The sequence below is a fragment of the Megalobrama amblycephala genome, linkage group LG4, assembly GCF_018812025.1.
Source record: "Megalobrama amblycephala isolate DHTTF-2021 linkage group LG4, ASM1881202v1, whole genome shotgun sequence".
NCBI lineage: Eukaryota > Metazoa > Chordata > Actinopteri > Cypriniformes > Xenocyprididae > Megalobrama > Megalobrama amblycephala.
In genome coordinates this window covers 3,161,412-3,187,335 of record NC_063047.1, presented here as the reverse complement: position 1 = coordinate 3,187,335, position 25,924 = coordinate 3,161,412, and the positions used below count along the sequence as shown (strand labels likewise).

The 25,924-nt window shown below is 37.8% G+C and overlaps 2 protein-coding genes across 2 annotated transcripts in view; both read right to left on the bottom strand.

Moving 5' to 3' along the window:
• Window positions 1–770: 770 nt before the first annotated feature.
• Window positions 771–18,337, bottom strand: ywhag1 (3-monooxygenase/tryptophan 5-monooxygenase activation protein, gamma polypeptide 1). The gene is made up of 2 exons (XM_048186825.1): window positions 18,096–18,337; window positions 771–3,286 (listed from the first exon to the last, which is right to left on the bottom strand). The coding sequence occupies exons 1-2, from the start codon at window positions 18,180–18,182 to the stop codon at window positions 2,630–2,632; spliced, it is 744 nt and encodes a 247-aa protein (XP_048042782.1). The 5' UTR covers window positions 18,183–18,337; the 3' UTR covers window positions 771–2,629.
• Window positions 18,338–21,705: 3,368 nt separating this feature from the next.
• LOC125266297 (scavenger receptor cysteine-rich domain-containing group B protein) overlaps window positions 21,706–25,924 on the bottom strand; it is a 22,774-nt gene continuing 18,555 nt past the window's right edge. Inside the window, 2 exon segments of the mRNA XM_048186823.1 lie at window positions 21,706–22,179; window positions 24,914–25,012. Of these exon segments, the coding sequence (XP_048042780.1) occupies window positions 21,866–22,179; window positions 24,914–25,012 (413 nt within the window). The 3' untranslated portion in view covers window positions 21,706–21,865.

Here is a 25,924-nt window from a genome sequence, read left to right as displayed (position 1 = left end):
AATTTTATCTGCATCTCAATTCAAGCTCAGTGCTTTACTATCATACTTTTATGATGGAGGTGCTTTTTTGGGCATCAAAATCTCGGTTATGATTCACTCCCGTTATAAAGCTTGGAAGAGCCAGAATATTTTTTAATATAACTCTGATTGTGTTTGTCTGAAAGAAGAAAGTCATATATTCCTGGATGGCTTGAGGGTGAGTAAATTATGGGATAATTACACTTTAACACTGTAATGGCACCGGCGCTCCTGCCCTCAAATGTTAGTCTGGAGCCCTGCAATGGTTCTCGAGAGATGTTAGAAGAATTTTGTCTGTGGTATATTTTCACTGCAAATTTTGAGAAAAAACTCAAATTCAATCATTTTAGGCTGCCAAAATCACAAAAAAAAAAAATCCTATAGTTTTCATTTGCATGCTTAATAAATACCATTACACATTACAAAGTGACTATATCACTTTCTCTTTACTCTTTGTAGAAGATGAGCTTTATGAAAACCAGCTTCAGCCGAATGATCTTTAAACTAAAGCAGAAGTGTTGGCACTAACTGTGTGGCAGATGCTAGCATTAAGCAAAGCATTATCAGAGACGGCCCTCAGCCATCTAGGAGATGGCACGGGATGGCACAGCACGGGAGGGGAAACAGGAGCTCGAACAGTGTTGTTCACTATCATCTGACTACTAGACTAACCACTGTGCCATTTACACTTGCTATTATCATGTTTCTTCTGATGACGTGAACAGGAAATGACTCGCATACAACAACAGCACTGAAATGGTGGCTAGAAGAGCACAGTCATGTTTTTATTATTTTTTTTAATTATCATTATTATTATCATTATGTTTCTTTTGTGCAACCGCTACATGACTCACATTTAAGATACCAGTAGACGAGGAAAAAGAAAGAAAACAGAAATCATATAAGAATAGGTAATGTTCCATGAGTGAATCCCTTACAGAAACAGATTCTGAAGAGGAAAAAAACAAAACAAACACTGATATTACAGCAAATCTTAAATATCTCACAGCAGAAAGCACAGAAAGGAAAAGTCATTTTAAGAACAACATTAATCGTTTCACAATGTAATCATAATTTACTCGTGACAAAATGCCAGATATGGTGTTTATTCTTTTTTTTTTTTTTTTTGTCTTTTTGCGTCCTTTTTTTTGTTTGTTCCTTTATTAAAAACCAAATACAAGAATTGCATGTCACTATAGCAACATCCATAACAGATTCATTTATAGTAAACACGCACTGTTTTAGCGTACTTCAGCGAGGAAAAGATATATAAGAAATAAATCATAACAGATTGAAACAATCCAATATAAAGTAATAAATAGAAAATAATCAGATTAAATTCTTGTCATTTCTTGTTCATATGAATACATAACATCTACAGTTTTTAAAGTTAATAAAGTCGAGCTATGGTATATAAATACATCACCAGCATGCACAATATTGTATTATTGGAGCTGTAATCGTCCTACACTGAGAAACAGTATAATAGGCAAGTGCATTTCATGAGAATTAAAACACCAACAAAAACTCTTTAGCCAAAATAAATTAACTGAATAACAAAAAAAACAGTCTATGGTACCAGTGATATAAACCAAACGATTAGGCATTGCTTTCGAGTGGTCGTTTTCCTGCAAAGCATTGGGATTTCTTTCTTTCTGGAAATGTTATTTTTCATTTGATTATTTTAATTGATAATACTACTCTTCAGTGCATTCGAAGGAAATTTCATTATTCTCAACCGGCGTCTGGCAATTTTTGATATCCATAAAATAATAATGATAATAATAACGATTGCAGTCACGGTTATTTTGGCGAGAGGAAAGAAACCGGTTTTAGCTTTGGATTGAGAAGGCGATACATGAGGAAATCAGAACTGTGTTACTGTAATAAAGTAGTTGTGTGTAGTTCAGATGTGAGATGCATACTAACGATGTGTATCATAAATGGCACAGATAACCAGTTCAACGTAAACGACGTTCAAACATTAGTGGGTGCGATTCAGAATCCCAATAAACGTATATCAGAGACAAAAAAACACGACCGTTGCGTTCACGCCCAGTGCAGCCTGTTTGCAAATTCCTACTTTTGCGAGGCGATGACATTCAAGTTTTCACTTTTTTTCTTTTTCCTTAAGCCCACCCTTGCTTTGAAGTACTTCTTACTCACAATGTAAATTAATATAAGCAGCTCCACTTCGTATTTCACCACAAGAACAGCCAGAGTTTGGGTTCATCGAAACCCTTCGGCCATTTAGAATAGACTGACGTACCGACAAGCAAGTGTTGTTCAGGTAAACGTCACATAAGGAAAGGGTTTAATTTTTTTCCTTTTAAGCTGCTACTTCTTTTTTTTTTTTTTTGTTTTTTTTTTTTGAGGCATAACCATTCTTTTTAACTAGCATATTTCTCTAAATCGTAATTTAGTGGGAAATAAAGAAAACCGCGCTGCTTTGCTATTGGCAAACGTGGCTGGCACAGTTCCATCATGCCCCCTTTTGTGAATTTTTCATGTACTACTTTTTTTGTTTTTTCATTTGTTGTGTGAGCACGCGTGTTTTATGTTACGGCTGAGAGGAAAAGGGTCTCAAAAGATCTTCTCTTTTCTTCGATGCTTAATTGTTGCCTTCGCCCGCCTCGTCATCTTGTTGATCGCTCGTCCAGAGCGTCAGGTTGTCTCGCAGGAGCTGCATGATGAGGGTCGAGTCTTTGTAGGAGTCCTCGTTCAGGGTGTCCAATTCGGCGATGGCGTCGTCGAAAGCCGTCTTGGCCAGATGGCAGGCCTGCTCGGGTGCGTTCTGGATCTCGTAGTAGAAGACCGAGTAATTGAGCGCCAGACCCAAGCGGATGGGGTGCGTGGGCTGCATGTGCTCTTTGCTGATCTCATGGGCCTCGCTGTAGGACTTCTCAGAAGACTCCACCACCGTGGCTCTCTTCTCACCTGTGGCCACCTCCGCCAGGTAACGGTAGTAGTCGCCCTTCATCTTCAGGTAGAAGACTTTGCTCTCGTGCTGGGCGTCGCCGCAGTTCTTGATCAGGAAGTTGTCGAGGAGGTTGAGCACGTCTTGGCACACGGCCTCCAGCTCCTTCTCGATCTTCTCGCGGTAAGCGCGAACCATCTCAATCTTTTTCTCGTTGCCATCCGCAGAGGTCTTCTGCTCGATGCTGGAGATGACGCGCCAGGACGAGCGCCGTGCGCCCACTACGTTCTTGTAGGCCACCGAGAGCAGGTTCCTCTCCTCGTTGGAAAGGGCCTCGTTCAGCTCTGTTACCTGTGAGGAGGTGGAGAGGTTACTTGAGCATTCTTTAAAACTTTTCACCGGTTTCATAGTGACCAACAGACCCAGTGATGCGTGTTGTTTATGAATCTTTGCATTTACACTAATGCAGTGAAAACACAACAGTGAAATATTATTACAATTTAAAATAACTGAACTTTCAGCATCATTACTGTCACATGATCCTTCAGAAATCATTCTGATATGCTGATTTGCTACTCAAGAAACATTTCTGATTATTATCAATGTTGAAAACAGTTGTGCTGCTTCATATTTTAGAAGAAACCCGTGATACTATAGAGGTAATTCAAACGAAAGGTTTGGGGTAGAAATTAAAGGCACAATATGTACATTTTTGCAGCTAGAGGTCACTTATTCAAAACAAAGACGCAGCTTGATGACGCCTTGATTTCGTGGAATCATAGGAGGTGTTGTGTTCATGTCTACAGCCGGTGGAAAAGAATCAGGATAGGACTCGGGCAGAAATCATGTTCATGGATGAGATTATTAACATTACTGTAGTATGAAGCAGAGTATGACCGAGTGTTGTGGAGCTGAACGAGGCCGCTGGAGCGATTGCTAATGAGAGACGAGTAAGATAGATCGATATTAGTCATGGTAAAACATGGTACTTGTGGTAAATCAAGAAAATGAGATGTTGAGCTCTATAACGATTCGTTTTCTGTCTATAAAGGTATCCAAACAGTTGCGCACCTGTCTAATAAAACACATAATATATTAAAGCGTCTTTGGTGTTTCCAAGGTTTCTACAAAATAAAACCGGAAATCGGAGACTGTCCTCCAAAAAAAAAAAAAAAAAAAGACCATATAGGTTGTTTTTCAAGCACCTTATTATGACCTATATTTACGTTTTGAAGTCATGCGCCCTCTAGCAGGCGTAAAAAATAATGACAGTGTCGTGTTACGTCTGTCGTCATGAAATGACGTATGACTGTCATTACCAATTAAAATGCGTGTTCATTTAAATGCAATGTGTGGACTTTTTACACCATTTTTCCTATTTCCATTTAGCAAAACTATTTTTTTATTAACGACTACACCCACCCCACCCCTAAACCTAACCTTAGTGATTTATAGTGCATTTACACTTTATGAGCACGTGTTCCATGGGATCGAACCCACGCTCGCATGATCACATGATTGCATATTGTTATTGCAATGCTCTGCCAACTGAGCTACACGAAACCCGATATATGACGCAGATAAAAGGGTAAAATGCATTAAAATGAAAGTGTCCTGTTGTCGAAAGGGGCACAATTATGGGTCGTATTTCATGAATTAAAATGAAAGTGTCCTGTTGTCGATAGGGGGCGCCACTTTGGTAAACGCTCCTATGGGTCGTATTTCAGGGAAGTGACAAACGACCTATATGGTTGTATTGGTTGGAGAACATGTTGGGAAAACGAGGGTAATGCGGGTATGATGTCTCGATAGGCGATGCACAGACATGGTCCGGGTCCTGTTTTAATTGCTTATTTCTCTGGATTTAAATATTCTTGGAAACATTTAGGATAATGTAAGTAAACAAGTCAACAAAATATATAACATTGTTCTAGTGGTTTTTGAATATTTTAATATTTGACATATTTTGCCTCTAATACTTTCATTCAGCAAAGATGCATTAAATTGAACAAAATGATTTCAGATTCTATTTCAGATTAATGCTTTGAAAATCCTGAAATAAATGTATCCACAAAATTTGTTTTAACATTGATGACAATAATAAGAACCATTATTAATATTTGAGCACCAATAATAATTGATAACACCAAATCAGCATATCAAAATGATTTCTAAAGGATCATGTGACACTGAAGACTGGAGTAATGATGCTGAAAATTCAGCTTTGATCACAGGAATAAATGACATTTTAACATATATTCACAGTTATTTTAACTTCTTTCAAAAACATTAAAAAATCTTAACTAGTGAACATGTATGCATTTCGCAGAGCCTTTTATCCAAAGCGACTTGCATTGCATCCATTGTACGTTTTATCAGTTCATGCATTCCCTGGGAATCGATCCCAGTTTAGAATCATCTTTAGAATTATTTCTGCTATTCTAAATATCAGTTGCATTTACCATTCTCTGATACCATCCGGTTCAAACAGACGGCGTTAAATTGTGGTGCAAAGTGTAGTCCTATTTTATAGAATGAACTCATTTTCTTTATCTTGTACTCCAGGAAAAAGAAGGAAGGAAAACCTGCGGTACTGCAGTATGCATTTTGATGACGCCTGCTTAAAGCATTGCTGGCAAAACTAAAACCAAACCTTCACGGCTTCAACCTCATTTAGTGACAGAGCTGTTTATGCAGCACTATAGGGCATTAGGGTCACTCATAATCCTCCTTCATTTGCATAGGTCACTAATGAAAACCGAAAGGGGGGCGATTGTCTTTATACACTAACCTGTGTCAAGTTCAGCCATGTCCGTTCAGTTAAGGAAATGTCATGTAAGTACAGAATTATGGCAGAGAGGGTTGTGTTGTAAATGGTAGTTCACAATGTTCTTTTGTGAGTCATGCTGCCATTCGAGTGAACAGTTCAAGTAAGCTTCAATGTGGTGATTTGCCAGATGTCTATTTATGGACATGGGATCTTCATTGTTCATTTTAACCATGTGTAGGCTGGAAGAAGTGTAGTAAATCTATTCATAGAAGACTGGCAGCGTTTCAAACGAACGGCATGCCACTTGCTTTTGTATAAAAACACATTGCAGCCTGAATTACAGTTGTTTACAGAGCAACATAGTAAAAAGTGAACCTACACATGCTTTGCAAAAAAATTGGCCGAATGAAAGCATTGCAGGGATGCTTTGATTTAACAGCCTGACAGTGGGCGGATGAGCTGGTGACTAAAGATCTCTCTCGCTCGCTTCTCTTCTACTACCTTTCGGATGCAATTTCCTGCGTCCTTTGGAGAGGCTCAATGATTTACTGCATTTTTGCTGTATCATTCGTGCTCTGCATCATCATCATCATCATCCAAAAGCACACACAACCACATTGCATGCTATGCGTCCTTCTCAAGTTTAAGAAAGTGGCTGCTGATAACCAGAGTGTTCAGCAACAAAGCCAGTTTCATATTGCTGTAGGGTTGAGAATGCTTTTAATCGAGAAAAAAAACTAAACAAATGATTTTAATGACATGCAGTTCTGTTAGAACAGGGATTCTGATTTTAAGTATTTTTTGTCCGCTGAACCCATTTGAGCTATAATATTTATTTAAAGGGCACCTATTATGTCCCTTTTCACAAGATGATGTCCACAGAATGTGTCTGAAGTTTCAGCTCAAAATACCCCACAGATCATTTATTATAGCTTGTCAAATTTGCCCCTATTTGGGTGTGAGCAAAAACACACCATTTGTGTGTGTCCCTTTAAATGCAAATGAGCTGCTGCTCCCCGCCCCCTTTCCAGAAGAGGGCGGAGCTTTAACAGCTCAACAACAACAAAGCTGGAGAATCTCACGCAGCCAAAATGAATAAACGGTGTTCAGCCTTACATTGTTCAAACCGGAGTCGACCCTGATGGAGAGACTCAGGAAGAATTTACAACTTTTAGATGTTTCTGAATGGTTAGTGGATAAATTGATGTAGTTGCTGTGGAGTTGATTCAACTCATCCACTAGCATGTGCCGTCATGTTCATCTTTTGTGTTGAATTGACCCTCGTTTGTGAAGCAGTCCGGCGTAAAATGACGGCATGACAACAACACTCTACAACAACTCTTCCTCTTCTCTAAAGCAGCCCAACATGGCTCCGCCCCCTTTGTTGTGTGTTCTTGGGGGCGGGGTTTATGTAAATGTTGGGGTTTGTGATGTCACTAACCCAGGAAGAAGCTCATTGTAGTCCCTACCAGTCGTTTGTTGTAGTCCTTAAACAGTGAATTGTTTAAAAGAAAATGTCTCGCTTTGCATTGAACTTTGAGTGTCGTAACTTTGCAGATGTTGTTTATGCTCAAACAGCAACATTACACACTAACTAAAGTTAAAAATTTAAACTTAACTTAAAAAGTTAAAAATAATTTTTCCAAGTTTCTAAAACTAAAACAAACATTGCAATAGATTTAAATTATTTTAATTTTTACCTTATTATAATTTAATTAATTATTAGCTTTTCTTCAATTCACAAATCCCGGTTCAATGTGGACAAAACTCCATTTTAAAATGGACATCTTTCTAAAAAGAGACATGTTTGAATATTGCTTTATTTAAATTAACAATTGGGGAGATTTGGAATTTGAACCAGAATCATTAAATTCTTTATGATTCCTGACTGAAGTTGAAACTAAAACAAACATTATTGGAGTTTTTTAAGAAATTACAAATTTTTCTACCTCAAAATTCCAAATTTAATTCAATGTTCACAAATTATTTGTGAAATTTACTAGCAATTACTGGGTAAAAAATCTAAGACACACAGCAATTTTTTTCGGGGCAGCTGCACATGTCAAATGTTAAATATATGCACTTGCTCATAAACAGAAAAACACTCAATTCGTTTCCTGCATCAGACTCGGAACAGTATTACTGATCAATTAGACCACAGCTTCCTTCTTTAATTTCCAGCACAACAGCCATTAAACAACCTGAGATTGAAAGAGACAGTTGCTGAATCATTGTGTAACACGTAAACTGGTCTTGCAGTCATAGTAAATGGTGTTGTGTACGATACCATTTACAAACTGCCTTTAACCTCTTCCTCACATAACCTCCCATCCCAGACAGCAGGGGGTAAGTAAAGAGCCGTCTCCATAGAAACAGGGTAATCGTCTTTGTTTGGACGCAATCGACTATCTCTGCTGCTGCCGTGGCAACGGCAATGATGTCCACGCTTCTTGCGTGTGTGTGTGTATGTGCGAGATTGCATGTGTTTGCGTGTGTATGTGATGGAGCGCACGTGCGAGCGTGTGGGTGGAAGCGACATGCTGTTGTACGTGTGCCAGGTTATCACACATAGACACATACTCATAACCTGTCAGGAAAACCTGCAGATGTGTGTTAATCAAACAGTGTGTTTGTAGAGTATACCTTTACAAAATCACAACGGAACATTGAAATCTGCATTGCGTTTGCACCGCCGCTGATCCAGAGAGAGCCGTTATCATGTATGCATCATACAGTATTAGGGGTGTAACAGTACATGTATTCATCCCAAACTCTACGGTATGGACGTCACGGTTCAGTCCATCCAGTTAGACGATGAATACAGTCAGTCACGTGGTAATCCACACTCCAGTCCAGAAGGGGGCTCGCAGTAATGCAACACTGTACGCTAAACGCAACAACAGGAAAAAAGCAGAAGAACAGCGCATTCGCGAATGATTTGAGCACTTGAAAACAAAGTCCACTATATGGTGTGCATTCGTATGTAGTTTGAGAGAGTGACAATAGTCTAGGGTGGAGTGCCCCCTTGTGGCTCTCAAAGGACTCCAGCTGATGATCGTGACAGATATATTGCGCTCATATCTCTTTTTAACATCAGGCACATCCCGCTCTTTATATTCTTATTCATGCATTTCATCACTCCGAAATGTCAATAGTGCTATATATTTACATACCGCGAAAACAATACATTTTATACCGTGGTAACGATATCGTCATAACGTCCATCCTTATTTTTGGTCGTTCATTTACATGACAGTGGCGTTTTTGGGGACTTCTGAAAACGGGATTCAAAGCACAAATTTTTGAAAACAATACTCCGTGTAAACTGCAAAAAAACGTGAATTTGTGAAAACGGTGGCGTCATGCGCATGTGTATTTATGTGTTCAGTCTATAGGCGTGTAGTGTTTCTTTACAGTGTGACATCGCCATCTACTGGCCTGGCAGCGTAATTCAGCGATTTTAGTCGTTTTAGTACATCATTGTCGTGTAAACGTACCCTAAGTTTCAAGATTAAGTAGATATTAAAGTGTTAAAAGTTAAAAAAAAAAAAAAAACGATCGTCATGATCTACTCGCCTTTATGATTTCCATATGATGTTATCAGTCAATTATGTCCATGTCAAATCTGGCACCTTCACCTTCAAGAATGTTTTTGTTTGCCTACAGCTGGAAAACGTGGAACTTTTTATGTCCTTTTTGAAGATGGACAATCCCAAGCAATTTGGACATTGTGCTACATTACACTTTTTTGTGTTCTGCTGAAAAACAAAACAAAACAAAAAAATCATACAGGTTTCAAACATGAGTCATGTATCTTAGGGGACAAAAAGACAAAACACAATGCAGTATGATTCATGATGGGTGAAATGGTTTTCAATAGAAGGCAAACATCAAACTTCTTTATTGCAATGCCTTGTTTTACTTCAGTGGAATGAGGTCTATAGAAATCATACACAATCTACTGCAAGCTCTTGATTATTTGGCCTAATTAGATACAGATGCATTGAGCAGTGTTGCACAACAGTGCAGTGATACAGTTCTCATAGTGTGCTAATTCCGTCTGTGAGCCCTTTGTAGTCACTGTAATCTCAGGGCACTTGCCGTTTGGGTTGCATCATAAGACTCCAATGAAGCCGCCAGCTATTGCAGCAGCAAATGTTCAGTGACTTTTAACCCCAGTTGTAGATTATGATAAACAGAAAGTGTGAAGAAAGAGAGAAGGACTTGAGATGGCAAGAAGAACGACGGGTTTCCATACTAACTGCTACACCCTTAAAAAAAAGATTTTCGCAGTGTTTGGTTCCCCAATGAACCTTTCAGTGAACATTCTTAAAAAAAAAAAACATTTTTTCTTAGTGTGAAGAGCATTCTAAAAACCCAAATATCCTTTTTTCCACTAGAAAGAAACTTTTACAGAATGAAAAAGGTTCTATTGATGTTAAAGATGTCAATGTCAATAAATAATCTTTATTTTTATGATTGCACTAAGGAGTTTATGACAATCAAAATCTAGTTGATGTGACTTCAGCACTGTTGTTCTAACATTCTCTTCCACTCCATTGCTTAATAACAGAGAAAGCTCTTTTAATGACCCGCAGTTACTGAGCCATGCAGCCTCGCTAATTTATTATTATCAAAACTATGGATGATATTGTGGACATGACAGAGAGGACCAGTGCCATTTCCTGACATTCAGGCCCCGTTTACACCTGGTATTATGCTGCATTCATTACCGTAATCTTGAGAAGACAACATGTGACATTATATTTGGAGCCGTTCACGTCCTCAGACTGGGAATTATGCATTTCTATGGCACCACTATCAGCGCCTAAATTAATCTACAGTGGTCAGGTGGTATAGTGGCCACGTGATACACGCTTTCAGAAAACTCCCAGCTTACAAACTGTAATTACAAGCTCTACGAGGACGTGACCGCTCGTAGTTACAGTAATTACGACATGGCGTGAACGCACCTTCAAGATACGTTTTTGTCGATCAAATCACAAGTGGACGATGCTAAACACAGGTGTACATGGGGTCTAAAATGTTTTGATCTTGTCCACTTTCAACCACTTCTAGAGGTAGTAGAAAACGCATTCGACTGGATTGCTTTTATAGTGTAGACGCTCATGTGGTCGAATGTGTTTGAACAGCCACAAAAGACCACCTACTCTCCAACTACTGACCTAATGCATAAACATTATGGGAAGCGTGCTAACCAGACATCATGTCATCGTAGGTTACATCGTTGCACCAGTAGGTGGCGACAGGCAACCGTCTTTTTGAGTGAGTTGATGATTAATTCATTCAACTGATTCATTTCAAAACATTGATTCATTCAGGAGGAACGAATCAAGTGACGTCTTTATGAGTAAGTCGTTGAATCATTCACACAACCGTTTCATTCAAAACACTGATGCTGCTTTGAAATCACATATTCTCGAGTAGGTAATTATTTTGCAACTTCTAAAATGTATGTTTTATATAGTGTAGTATGAATGTAATTTGGACATACTATATTCGGCATGCTGTCATTATCATGTGTCATTATCATCTATTGTATGCACAATTCAGAATCTCGCCGGGTACTTTTTGCATACTCTTTTTTATTGAGTACTGTGAATTCAGACATTCTTCTTTTGTCACATACTGATTTTCATCTACTGTATAGTAGATAATTATCCGATTTCAGATGCAGCCTGATTCATTCAGGAAGTGATTCATTTTATGAATGAATCATTGAATCATTAATTCAACTGATTCATTCAGAAGCATTGATTAATTTAGTAACTCCACTGGTGTGTTTGCTTAGAGATGGCAAATGTTAATAATATTAATACTCCTAACAATGAAATTCTTGGTCATACCGCCCATCCCTATTTTCATTGTATTTAGCACAAGGAGAAAGGTGATTCGTATTTTGAATAATAATCGTAATAAATGAAGAATCATGTGGCGTTATAGACAGATTTGACTGACAAGGCGCTATTGTAATTCTGATTAGTGCTATAGTGTTATCGTGAACACAAAGAGGCTCTTTATTCTCTTCTAAAACCTGACAGTCTTTTAAAGCAGCTCATAATGAATCTACACATTTTAAACTTCACATTAACATTTAAGAGATTTATGTCCTGATCATCAGGTTAGCTACAACTGTGACAACTGGTGTGAACTGGTCGCTTGATTTTAGCATTACTCTGAAAATAATAAAATAAATAATAATAATAATTCTGAGGTAGTAAGTCGTTTAAGTTAGTTTTAAGATAAGCTAGGAATGCTAACACATCTCAAATCAGTTCGGCGGACAGATGAATCAACAGGGAGTAGAAACAACTTTGATTTTGAGTTTGTTGTATTGTTAAATTATGAATTGCAATGAAGACCGTGTTGAAGTAATAATCATTATTAATTCAAATAGGTAAGCTGAACTGCCCAGTCGACCCTTCGCTAAGCCCATCAAAGTCTCATTCAGGTAAGTCAGTTTATGTGCTATTTGCTATTTTCCATGTAGATAACCAGTATACAGGTAAGGTGTGTCAAAGGTGTGTGTCAACAATATGTTTCGATAACATATTTTATGTCTGCAAATAAATATGAGAGCATAAAAGCACAATGCGCTGCAATACTATAGTTAAATCAGTGAATTTAAATCAAACTATGGCTATTGCTTTAAATCAATATAGTAGCTGTAAAAATGCACAGAAATGAAGTATATAGGCCAAAGTATTTCTATGGTGAAAACTAGGGATGCACCGATGTATCAGCCAGTAATCAGTATCGGCAGATAAAAGAAACTATTATTACAAAATTCAATAAATGGCATTTTGACACTTTTTGTTTAAGCGGAAGTGCGCAAGTCTTTTCTTCCACTTTATAGCTTATAGTTATTGCACAAAATATGCATGAACATCAAAAGGTTTGTTGAAAGATACAGAACAACTTACTGAAATGTATCATGTCTTGTTTAATCACTCAATCAGTGTTTCAACCACAGAAAGACATCAATAAAACAGCTTTTGAACAATGTCACGTAACGTTGCATTTAGCTCAGGAAAGTTATCTATAAAAACACTAGAGAGGAGCTTATTTATTGTTAATTGTGTATGTTTGAATAAAATTGTCATGAAGATAAGTGTTTATGAAAACTACCTTATGTGCAACTGAGTTGTATACAAACATTTCAGTTTTTACTTGAGTGAAATTTTTATATCTGAAAATAAATAGCAGTTGAATATAATAGTTTGTTTGGGCTCTGTTGTTAATTTTAAAATCTAATATTATAGTAATGTACCAAATTAAATGGTTTTTCTGTATAGTTTGCAGCATTAGCTGGGAGAGATTTTTTTTTTTTTCCTTAAAAAAATCAAACTACCGGTATCGGCAGATATCATTCTGAATAATCGGCTATCGAAATTTAGCATCGGTGCATCTCTACTGAAAGCGGAGCAGTAAACAAAAGAAGAACGCATGGATGCTGGAAGGATTGGAGGATGGGATGATGCGGATGTTGTAAGGGCGGAAGAGGGGGATTCTTGCTTAAAGTAGCTCGTTGTTATATAACCATAGAGTGAATGCAGATGTTTTTTTAAAAAATGTTTTTGCAGCTGCAGCAGGCTTCTAAAAATAAACCGCATAAAAGCTTTATGACCATACTGTTATGAAAAAAACATGAGTTACAGTCTTCAAACCACGTCTATGGTAATGGCCGATGAAAGACAGCGGATGGAGGTGGATGTGGGTAGATATATGCACATGCATGACAGATAATTCAGAGCATAAGCACACAGAACTTTCACAATCCTTTAAAAAAGGCTCCGACTCTCAAATAATGTTCCTTTTAGCAAATCCCTCATTTTCAACCTCCATTCTGGTATGCAAGGGCAGACACTGTATAACAGAAATGGTCTACTCGTAAATATTTAAATGGGAGAAACTGGAACCCTCAATATGGTGATTGTAGTTCTCCTAAGTCCGCGTTCAGACTACACAATATTTTTGTCTATTGCGATAGTCACTGTGTCAGATTACGCTATTTTGACTCCTAAATTCCTGTCGTGACGTGGACAAGAAACATGTCAGACTACACTTTGCTTTCCGACAAATCATCACTTGCCGTCTTTATTATCGAGAAGGTGGAACTAGCAACAGACTTCCAGAAACAAGAGTGTAAACAAACAGAAATTGTACTAGTCCAGGGGTTTTCAAAGACAGTTGGCCTTCCTTTTGACACAGCGTACGCATTGGCGCCTCCCCACCCTTCAATTTTTACTAATTTTCAATAGTGATCAGTGCGCAAACTGTGCCTAATGTACGACTCCTGTATGTCACTGTAATCGTCTTTCCCTTGATTACAATTTGTCATCCATCAAAACTTTACTAGCGAGACAGTGGTTTGCTTTATCCGACTGAGAGATGTAGTTTGTGTATCATATGTATCATATGCATATCAGTCTGTATTTCACAGCACGATGCTAGTCTTTTTGTTGGGATGTCATGTAGCCTTGTAGATGCATTGCCGGTGTGGTGAATCGGGTCTTCTTTAAGACTCCGAGTGATCCCATTGGTTCAAAAGACTTTTAATGGATAGTATTTTTAGTGCCTGATTACAATTCCTGCAAAATCACCTAAAATGTGTTATAATGGTTGGCATGGTTGTGTTTCCAGTTTGTTTTATTATGCAATACATACATTATTATGCATGTTGCTTGTGCACTCAATGTAATAAACTTCATTCAATAGTTAAATATGTTATAATTTGTCAAGACATCGTGATAACAGCTTTGATAAACATGATATCATGCTAAATCAGGCTGATATTGTGTAGTCTGATCCCGGCATTTCCATTTACAAGAGCCAATCGTATTTTCATGGTGGCATCGCAACATCTGCAGGAATGAAAGTCCCGCTTGCAGTTAAAAATTACAGCTAAAATATTAAAAATATGTTGTAAAGGAATGCAAGCTGAATCTGCTTATTGGAAATTTTTCATATCAATTTTCATATCAACTTTTTTTTACTCCCACTTTCTCTAATTCTATGATTTCTGAAAGCAGAAAGCTGTTTGTTTCCGCTGAATAAATGTAATTGGTCTAAGCTATGGTTAATCCAAGGGTTCAAAACTGTAACTGACAGATTGTGCATAATATGTCGGAACAAATCTACTATAATTTAACAACTGAGTGTATAACAGCAACACGAATAAAATGCTCACGCATGCATAGAAGCCTAAATTAAAACACACCTGACGTGTAGCTAAATATTCCTCATAATGCTGTTAAAAATTGTAAGTAATAAAGGCAGAATACTACAATAGTAGTTTGGGAGCTGTGGTAAAAGTTAGCAGCATGCGGTGGGTGTTGTAGTCATCAGCACTGGAACAAATTATTGTGTATTTTGCATTAAATTATTAATGGCACTACATCTCAGGCTCATCATCAGAAAGATCTGATTTTTCTATTCAAGTTTATTAGGTCTTTATGGGCGTAGGCTGCCAAAACTGCAGTAATAAGGGTTTCCTCCCATAGTGAGAAGAAGACATGGATAAACACACACCCCTGAGCTGCACAGGGACCAGAGCTTTCCGGTCAGCTGACGAGTAAATCAATACATGGACATATCAATCCATCCTCCAGTGTGTCTCAAAAAGAGACGATGCAGAGAAAGTTGCACACTAGATGACACAAAATAAGTATGAAGCTTATAAATATTTAAGATTTCGATTTGGGAGACTCTTGAGAGACCACATGGATCCAGACGGCGATGGGTACATGCCATTAATGGCCAGACGGAATTATTTATTAGTTTAGACCACAGAAAAGCAAACAGTTTAGAAGGATGTTGGGGGAACTAATCATTGTACAATATTTGAAATTCACAGGAGTGGAACAATTTGTCAAGCTCATTGTCTCCGAATGAAAATTGTTTAGTAGAAGCATTACGTAAGCCGCACTAATGGCAGACCGGTGTATCAGAAGCCCTGCGCAATATACCTTATCATTTCCCCTCAGAAACTACTCATCTACCCAAAGCAGATGTCAAGAGATAGTGCAATTAGACTATGATGAGGCATTTTTCAATAATGGACAGCATCCAGTCTTGGCGAATAGCTAAATGGAACGATGCACTTTCCTTTTCATTAAATGGTTGCAAGTTCATCAGCTTGAACCAAAACTTGACATGCATCGATTTACACATCAATCACTGCAAAACATGCTTTTCTTGCTTAGTATTTTTGTCTTGTTTCCAGTCCAAATATCTAAAAAAAATTTAAATCTTAAAATATTTGTTCTTGTTTTCTGGGGGGGGAAATCAAAATTTGCTTTTACAAACAAGCAAAATGATCTGCCAATGGGGTAAGAAAAATAATCGGGTTTCTGTTTGGGACAGATTTCACACAAGATTTCAAACCGAAACAAGATTATTTTTCTTACCCCATTTGCAGATAATTTTGCTTGTTTGAGGCAAAAACTCATTCATTTTGATTTCTTTTTTCCAGAAAATGATTGTCATTCTACTTATCTAGTAAAAGCATCTGTATTTAAGAATTTTTAGACATTTAGACTGGAAACAAGACAAAAATACTAAATAAGAAAATCGTTTTTTTTGCAGTGATAACCCTATATTTTTTTAAATTGTTGTAGGCACCCTACACATAAATGTTATGACAATGTTATAACTTTTTAGATGTTATGAAAATGGCATATATGTGACCCTGGACCACAAAACCATCCATTACCAGTCATATTTGTAGCAATGGCCAACAATACATTGTATGGGTCAAAATTATTGGTTTTTCTTTTATGCCAAAAAACATTAGTATATTAAGTAAAGATCATGTTCCATGAAGTTATATTGTAAATTTCCTACTGTAAATACATCAAAAATTAATTTTTGTGAGTAGATATGCATTGCTAAGAAGTTTAAAGGCGATAGTTGTATTTCACCCAAATATTGTCCTATCCTAACAAATCAAACCATTCATCAATGGAAAGCTTATTTATTCAGCTTTCAGATGATGTATAAATCTCAATTTCAAAAAATTGACTCTTATTACTCGTTTTGTGGTCCAGAGTCGCATATGGAGGACTAGAAGTGACACACAAAAAAAAAATGAAAATGATTTATTTTATATGATAATACGTATCTGCAATTATGTAAAAATGTATATTGTCCATTTAAAAATGTAATTAAAAATTAAGTTGATTTCTTAATATTATTTGTGTCCCTCCTAATCCTCCATATATATTGACATTTTAGGTCACCTAAACTTAAAGAATACATATAGGTGTTTTCACAACATTTTATTTTGATTACAGTATTATTTTTTACTGTAGGTGTGGAGTTATGAGACTCTAACACAAGAAATAGGTGTGACCTCCAAAACTTCCATGACATGAGTCAGGAGACAGCACTGAGGTTGTGATTTTTGAGTTTTTCAAACCACAATCTCAGGGTTATCTAGAGCTTAATTGCCATATGGCGCTATCAACTTTCAATGCAAACCTACGCCCTTGATGGAGAGATAGAGGTTGGTGATCATTGTACCCTATTGGATGGAGGCTGATGGATCGGATGAAATGGTGCATTACGGGCACTGCACCTTGGCACACGTTGCGACACGCCTAGTGGGAGCGAAGCTGCAAAGCCGGAGAATGCGCGAAAACCACATTGCTTTTGACGACATCTTCAAATGCGAATCGATGGAGACGACTGTAACGCGTTCTGAGACAAAGAGAACAGCGTTGGATCATTTGCATCATAGACTAGCATACTATAATAATGCATATGAATCACAATCCGCTTTAATATGACACGATTTCAGCTTTTTGCAATGGAGAAATTCGGCATTGACTAGACGCGTAACGTTAGGCTGTCTCGGTCATGTCAGTGGATTTTTACGCAAACCTCTGTTAGAATTATGGCCATGTGCAATAATGAAGTGCCTATCTGTGTGGTCATGTTGTCCAGTCCGTTCGGATCTTTGAAAGGCACCGCCCAAAGATCCAGCACGAGAAATCTGGATTCACACTCAGCGCTGCATTATCCTCTGGTTTAATGAATGACGGGCAGTGACACACAATATTCCCAAATCAGCTTCGTCATCATTTCAGCAGGACTGTGACCTGTCGGTCGGTCCGGATCAACTTATATGGGCCTTTAGACTAAAGAACGTTTGTTCATTCGAATCGATTCTGTCATCAATATCAGATCTGATCGATGGAAAGATTCGAACGCGAAAATGGAATTTCCAGTGGCAATGCGACAGGGCGAATGCATTATGTAGATCCGCGCGTTATGAGACAGTTCACTTCGCGTGATTATAACTATATCTGAATAGCAAAATTATAAATGAATCATACATGTACAGAATAATGCAAAAGTTGCACTTACCGATTTCATGGCAGCAGCCATATCGTCATATCTCTCAGCCTGCTCGGCCAGTCTGGCTTTCTGAACCAGCTGCTCGCGGTCGACCATGTTTAAATTGCGGTTAATTCAGGTGCTTTTGTGTGTATGGGTGATATATTTTGTGAATATGCTGTGGGACGCGTGCGCGTGCTCCTCTTGCCGCTGCAGCTGCTCTCTGCTGTCTGCTGCCTGCGCGTGCCGATGCAAGACGCCCCTCCCCCTCCTGTGCACTTTCACTGGATTGCGTCATCAGTTGTGAGGGGGTGCAGTGATGTCAGGATGGGGGTCTTGCGCGACACTGACTTTGCGAAAATAACTACTTAGAAAATTTAAGTGATAATGTTTGCACTATTAAACTTGTTGTTATACTTGCAGTATTATGGATACCCTAAAGGGATCTTTGCAAAAATAAAAAAATATACAGACTTTCGCATGTGCACGAGAACATATTTTAATTTTTTGTTTGTTTGTTTTGTTTTTGCGTTCTCACGCATTACAATTTCTGGTTTATTACGGAGCCCCTAAAGAAAGTAGATCTTTATTAATTCATGTGCATCCATAGTTTTGTTTTCTTCATAGTAAAATGGCAGTGACACACGAAGGAAATATGTTATAGACACTATATATATATAAACTGAAAATTGTAACGCGTGAGGACGCAAAAAACATATAGCTGCGAGCAGCAATTATCGGGGTTCAAGCGCTTTAAGGCCTTTGAGCACATGCATAAAAATATATAATGTTTTAATTAGCAAGCCTGTAACCATCTCGATAAATGGAAAAGACCAATTACAGCTAATACAGGCAATTTACCATAGAAAAATTATGGTTTATAAAGCTTTTTAACAGTTATTGAGGTTGAGCCAAAACGTAGGACTAGTTCGCCAAAGTTGTTCTCCAAACATTTAACGAATGATTCGATGGACAGAGGCGGTCCTAGAGGCAAAGTTGCTCAGGAAGAGGAGTTCTACCATGTGGAAAGTAATGTCGTGGCGTGTTCGAAAAATGTTGTAATATACGATAATTTACGCACATGAAAAATGCGAAGGCGCCTCCCAGTGGCCGATTTCTTTCAAATTTCTCACAGACCTCTAGGGCAGTGAGTTGAAGAGGCCCCGTGTTAACCTTGGCTGATAGCTGCTCAAAATTCACTGGTCGATGGCGGTCATGTTTTTTGAGATGCGTCAATGTTCTCATAGACAATCACAGCGCCTTGGACAAAGACACCGCATGCAAATTTTTAAGTCGATCGGACTAACCGTGAAGTAGTTACAGCCATTTTCATGGTTTTTTTCCCTGTTATAGCACCACCAAGTGGCCAGTCATGGTGTCCTTTTTAAGATGACCACAGAATGAGCTCTTACACATGTGTGCCGAGTTTGGTGAAAATAACTTATTCTGTTCATGAGTTATAACCATTTTAGTAAAAGTGGCTCCGCCCACTTCGAATGTTTTGGAGGCCCTTAGAGACATCTCAAAAATAATTATTGACAGACATCGGGGAATCTTGCTGCATTGGTTTGGGTCCGATCGGGCCAAAAACCTAGGACTAATTCGCAAAAGTAGGTTTTTCAAAAAAATACCTGAAAATTTTGCAAATCTGATGCATGCATTTTGTCCGTCTTGAGCCAAGGATTCCAACGATATAAGACACTTGAGCTTACGCCTCATACTTTTGACCATTGTAGCGCCCCCCTCAGGCCGATTGGTGCGAGCTTTGGCGATGATGTAGACGATGTGAGTACTACCAGCCCTCAAAGTTTCAGGTCTGTACGACTTACGGTTTGGTCTGCCCGATTGCATTTTAGTGGAGAATGCTGATCTTTGAAAATTTTAACAATGACAATAGGAGCACTACGCGCTGAACCCCTAAAAATCCTCTGCGCTTCGTCAAAAGTTTCTCATGAGCATGCGAAAGTCTGTATATTTTATTTTTGCAAAGGTCCCTTTAGGGACTCGGAACAATCTCTATAATAAGAGGATAGGTTATTTAAATTAGTTATTTATTTAATTAATGGTTTAGTTATTAATTTAATTTGGATATAAGAATATTGTGTCATTGTCCTCATAGACAGTCATGGCATCTTGGAAAAAGACACTGCGTGCCAATATTCAAGTCGATCGGACTAACCGTGAAGTAGTTATAGCCGTTTTCATGTTTTTTCCTGTTATAAAAGGAGCCAGTCGCCACATCCTTTTTCTTGCAGTATTTTCTAGCGAGCATGCAAAAGTCTGTATATTTTATTTTTGCAAGGTCCCTTTAGGGACTCCGTATAATCTCAATAATAAGAGGGTAGGTTATTTAGTTAATTAATTCATTTATTTTGGTTATAAGAATATTGAGAATTGTTGTGTTACCAGTTTGCTAGCCTTTATAAGGGAAACCAGGACTAGTGGTCATAAATTTTACTCCAGTGAATATTTTTCATGCTTGGTTTATTTTTAAAAGTAATTTTCTGTATAGACAGATACCCTCTTATTGGCAACAGGAAGGCTATTGAAAAAAAAAAAAAAATGTTGTCAAAAGAACCAAACTCCCATTAATAACTAATATTAAAAAGTAAAATACATCTATCACATATTCATTATAAAAAGTGAATATGTGAAATATAAAACACAGATAATGAAACTTTTATTATGTAAAATCACCTGCTGGAAGAATAAACAATGTGCCATTTTGTCTTAATAGGAGAAAATTTCAAGAAATAACTTTAATGCACCTTTAAGAATATATAATAGATTCATAACATACTTTATTTCCATATACACTCCTTTTTTTTTCTGCCCAGGAGTGTATATTGACAAAAATGTTGACCCCAATATTTTATGAAAGTCTGTACAGTAAAAAAAGTGACATCACAAACATTGTTTTCTTTTCTCGTTGCTTCAGATATACCAAATCTTTAATTATATATATTATATATAAAAATCTTAACATCATTTTTGGCCTAAATTTCTTTCCTATCTTATAAAGTAACCACCTAATATACTATTATGCAATTAGGCCAATGACATGGTTTAGTTTCCTCAATACAGAAGCAATATTCCTTTTATCCCATTAATTTCATTCTGTTAATCTACTCACAAATGATGGAACAGAGAAAAAAAAGACAGATTTTTTTTTTTTGCATTGAAACCATTATTTTTCCCAATCAAAATGGACCTGAGAACATTTTTTTTTCCAAGCAGACCAATTCAGACAAATATTTTTGAATAACGAATGCAGTTTTGACATTCAATAAAATGTTAAAGATATTCAGATACACTTTGAACTTTACTGTAAGATATGCAACATATCGATCTTCAAAACAAATATTTTAAACGTTTACTTCTAGCATTCAGTTAGAGGAAACAGATCCGCTTTAAGAACGAGTACTAGCAGTACAGTACATCCATTTTTGTATCCCATAATAAATTTGGTGCTTGCAGTCTATATCAAAATGCCTAAAGAGAGGAGAGTCTAAAACTTTGGTTTCCACTGTATATCAATAGCCTCAGCTTATTTATCCACCTATGTGTACACGTTCGTATAGTTTATAAAGTGCATAATTCAAATCTTCATTCAGTTATTTATATAACAGTATTTGCATAACTTATTTCACACCCAAATAACTATTTCATCTTTAAAATCTATTCTTCAGGGTTGGCGTGAGGTGTAATGTACAAAATTTATACAAGTCCTGGAGTCAATGCTATTCCTGTCCCCTCCCACTGCGTCTACTGGCGGGCGTGGCTTGAGGTGGGCGGAGTCATTAGAGTGAACATGTGACGCTGGCGTCCTCTGAGTGGTCACAGTTGTGGACATTCCATCCTATGTGAGAGCACTGAATGAGAGTAGCTTCTGAGCCTGTGCATTTCAGGTTGTCCAGGTGGATTGTGCCACGACCGGGACCGAAGTGGGCCAGTCCCTGGGCGGCTTTAGGCAGGCCGCAGCCCATCTGCCTGCACACCACCTTAGCATCTGTAAGATCCCAAGCGTCATCACACACGGTACCCCATTCTCCTCTCAGGTACATCTCCACACGGCCCTCGCAGCGATGGATGCCTCCCACGAGCCTGATGGTAGCTTGAGGAGAGAAAAAGAGAGAAATGCATAAGCTGCATGTCTATGCAAACACTACACAGCAAAATCAGCTCTGCCCAGAGAACATGTGGTCCCTCTCTACATAGAGTTAAAATAACACTGAAGCAGAGTTAAAGTTAAAGGATTAGTCCACTTTTAAATAAACTTTTCCTGATCATTTCCTCACCCCCATGTCATCCAAGATGTTCATGTCTTTCTTTCGTCAGTCGAAAAGAAATTAAGGTTTTTGATGAAAACATTCCAGGATTATTCTCCTTATAGTGGACTTCAATGGAGCCCAAACGGTTGAAGGTCAAAATTACAGTTTCACTGCAGCTTCAAAGGGCTTTAAACGATACCAGACGAGGAATAAGAGTCTTATCTAGAGAAACGATCGGTCATTTTTGAAAAAGTACAACTGTATATGCTTTATAAACACAAAATATCACCTTGAACGTACTTCCGCTTTCCACATTCTTCAAAATGCTTACGCTGTATGTCCTACGCCTTCCCTATTCAACTTACGAAAAAAAAACTAAACTGGCGCTGCGTTCGTTCCGTAAGTCGAATTTTGATTCGACACAAAAGATTCATAATGCTCCGAATCTTCCTGAAGCAGTGTTTTGAAATCGGCCATCACTAAATAAGTCGTTATTTTGTTTATTTGGCGCACCAAAAATATTCTCGTCGCTTTATAATATTAATATTGAACCACTGTACTCACATGAACTGATTTAAATATGTTTTTAGTACATTAATGGATCTTGAGAGAGGAAATGTCATTGCTGACTATGCAGGCCTCACTGAGCCGTCAGATTTCATCAAAAATATCTTAATTTGTGTTCTGAAGATGAACGAAGGTCTTACGGGTGTGGAGTGACATGAGGGTGAGTAATTAATGACATTATTTTCATTTTTGGGTGAACTAACCCTTTAAGATGAAAGTGTATTATTTAATAATATTATGACATAACTTTATATATGGATAATATAATACAATTACATACTCTAATTATAGTCATGTTAGGATGAAATTTCATATTTATATAACTTCTTAACATGATTATAAGGCCATAGAGAGTACGTGCTTTTTTGTGTATGAGTGCTTTCAGTTGTTCCTACAGTAGGTACGGAAAGTATTCAGACCCCCTTAAATTTTTCACTCTTTGTTATATTGCAGCCATTTGCTAAAATCATTTAAGTTCATTTTTTTTCCTCAATAATGTACACACAGCACCCCATATTGACAGAAAAACACAGAATTGTTGGCATTTTTGCAGATTTATTAAAAAAGAAAAACTGAAATATCACATGGTCTTAAGTATTCAGACCCTTTGCTGTGACACTCATATATTTAACTCAGGTGCTGTCCATTTCTTCTGATCATCCTTGAGATGGTTCTACACCTTCATTTGAGTCCAGCTGTGTTTGATTATACTGATTGGACTTGATTAGGAAAGCCACACACCTGTCTATATAAGACCTTACAGCTCACAGTGCATGTCAGAGCAAATGAGAATCATGAGGTCAAAGGAACTGCCTGAAGAGCTCAGAGACAGAATTGTGGCAAGGCACAGATCTGGCCAAGGTTGCAAAAAAATTTCTGCTGCACTTAAGGTTCCTAAGAGCACAGTGGCCACCATAATCCTTAAATGGAAGACGTTTGGGACGACCAGAACCCTTCCTAGAGCTGGCCGTCCGGCCAAACTGAGCTATCAGGGGAGAAGAGTCTTGGTGAGAGAGGTAAAGAAGAACCCAAAGATCACTATGGCTGAGCTCCAGAGATGCAGTCGGGAGATGGGAGAAAGTTGTAGAAAGTCAACCATCACTGCAGCCCTCCACCAGTCGGGGCTTTATGGCAGAGAGGCCCGACGGAAGCCTCTCCTCAGTGCAAGACACATGAAAGCCCGCATGGAGTTTGCTAAAAAACACCTGAAGGACTCCAAGATGGTGAGAAATAAGGAGGAATGGCAGAGGATCCCCAAATCCAGGTGTGAAAAACTTGTTGCATCTTTCCCAAAAAGACTCATGGCTGTATTAGATCAAAAGGGTGCTTCTACTAAATACTGAGCAAAGGGTCTGAATACTTAGGACCATGTGATATTTCAGTTTTTCTTTTTTAATAAATCTGCAAAAATGTCAACAATTCTGTGTTTTTCTGTCAATATGGGGTGCTGTGTGTACATTAATGAGGAAAATAATGAACTTAAATGATTTTAGCAAATGGCTGCAATATAACAAAGAGTGAAAAATTTAAGGGGGTCTGAATACTTTCCGTACCCACTGTATATATTGTCGTAAATTTAGAATGATTTTTGGTCAATCAGTGCTTGAAGTGGGCTGGTAGGCCGGCACTTCTCTATCTTTACCTTCGGTGTACTGCTTGTTTTCCTTGCGTAAGTTGCACGTACGGAAGCCCACTTTTATTTTTCAAGCACTAAGGTCAATAATTATCCAAAAAAAAGTTAACTTTGCCCTTTGGATAGCTATAACATTTAGAAAATGGGCATGGCATTAATCACTAACATCATTTTTGGCCCAAATTTCTTTCCGATAGCTTATGAAATAACAACCTAATATAATAAAAGGGTTATGCAATTAGGCCAGTGACATGGTTTCCCATTATGGGCTCCATTCATGACCACAACATCTAATGGACATATCAGCAGATTTCTATGTACTTGTTGATGTCAGATGTTCCTGAAAATGTCTTTGAGGATGTCTTCGGTGTGCCTACCTTCTGCTGGTGTTGTGGTTGTAGTTGGAGTCGTAGTTGGAATTCCCTCTGTCATCCCTACGCCAAAGTCTCTTCCCATTACCTCAAATTCCAAAGGTGCTGAAAGATAGAAAACACGAAAACTTACATTAGAAGATCGCGGGTTCAATTATTTTGGTAAATTTTTGTTTACTGTGACTTAATATACTCTTTTATAAACCACTTAACCTGTGGTTCTCGTTCTAGATCTACATTGTACAAAATATATTTTTAAAGTTGTAAATAAATGAAAGATAATTAAAGTATGTTTTACAAGAAAATAATATTTCAGTCTTTCTACTTCAAAATTGTACATTTAATTGCGTTACTGTACATTTTTTGTACATTGTACATTTATTGCGTCCATTTCTTTGTAATTAGGGGTTGAAGCGAGTAGCGCTGAAACTCTATCGTAATTGTTAAAATTTCCAAGGATCAGAATTCTCCCTTAAAAGTGATCGGGCAGACCAAACCGTAAGTCGTAGACACTTGAAACTTTGAAGGCTGGTAGTACCAAAGACTATAGAATTACACAAGACGTGTCACTCGTATTGTTTTGAACATAGACATTATAATATGTCTATGGTTTTGAATGGGAGAAAGTGTAACGCGCAATATGGCGGAATAAGTCCCGCCTTCTAAATAAGAGCCAATCGCTGACTGGTAGTCATCGCGTCACTTCAGCGGCCGTTAGAATCACCGGTTTCTATAGAAACAGTCAGACGCGCGCCTCCGAAGAGACGCGCATTTAGGTTTGCGCATGCGCATTAATTTGATCCAGCCTGAAAAATACAGTTTTTTTGTCATGATTCGAGCGTTTAGAAACTAAATTTATGAGCCGGTTGTTGTTAGATTTCGTTGGTGATTTCAAATATGAAATTTAATCGTAAGGTTGGCGAACAGTTTTGGAGAATTTTATGTTTCCCCATTCAAAGAGATTGCATGATGCCCAGGATGCCCGAGAGGCGTTTCAAAGATGGCCGCCGAGTGAAA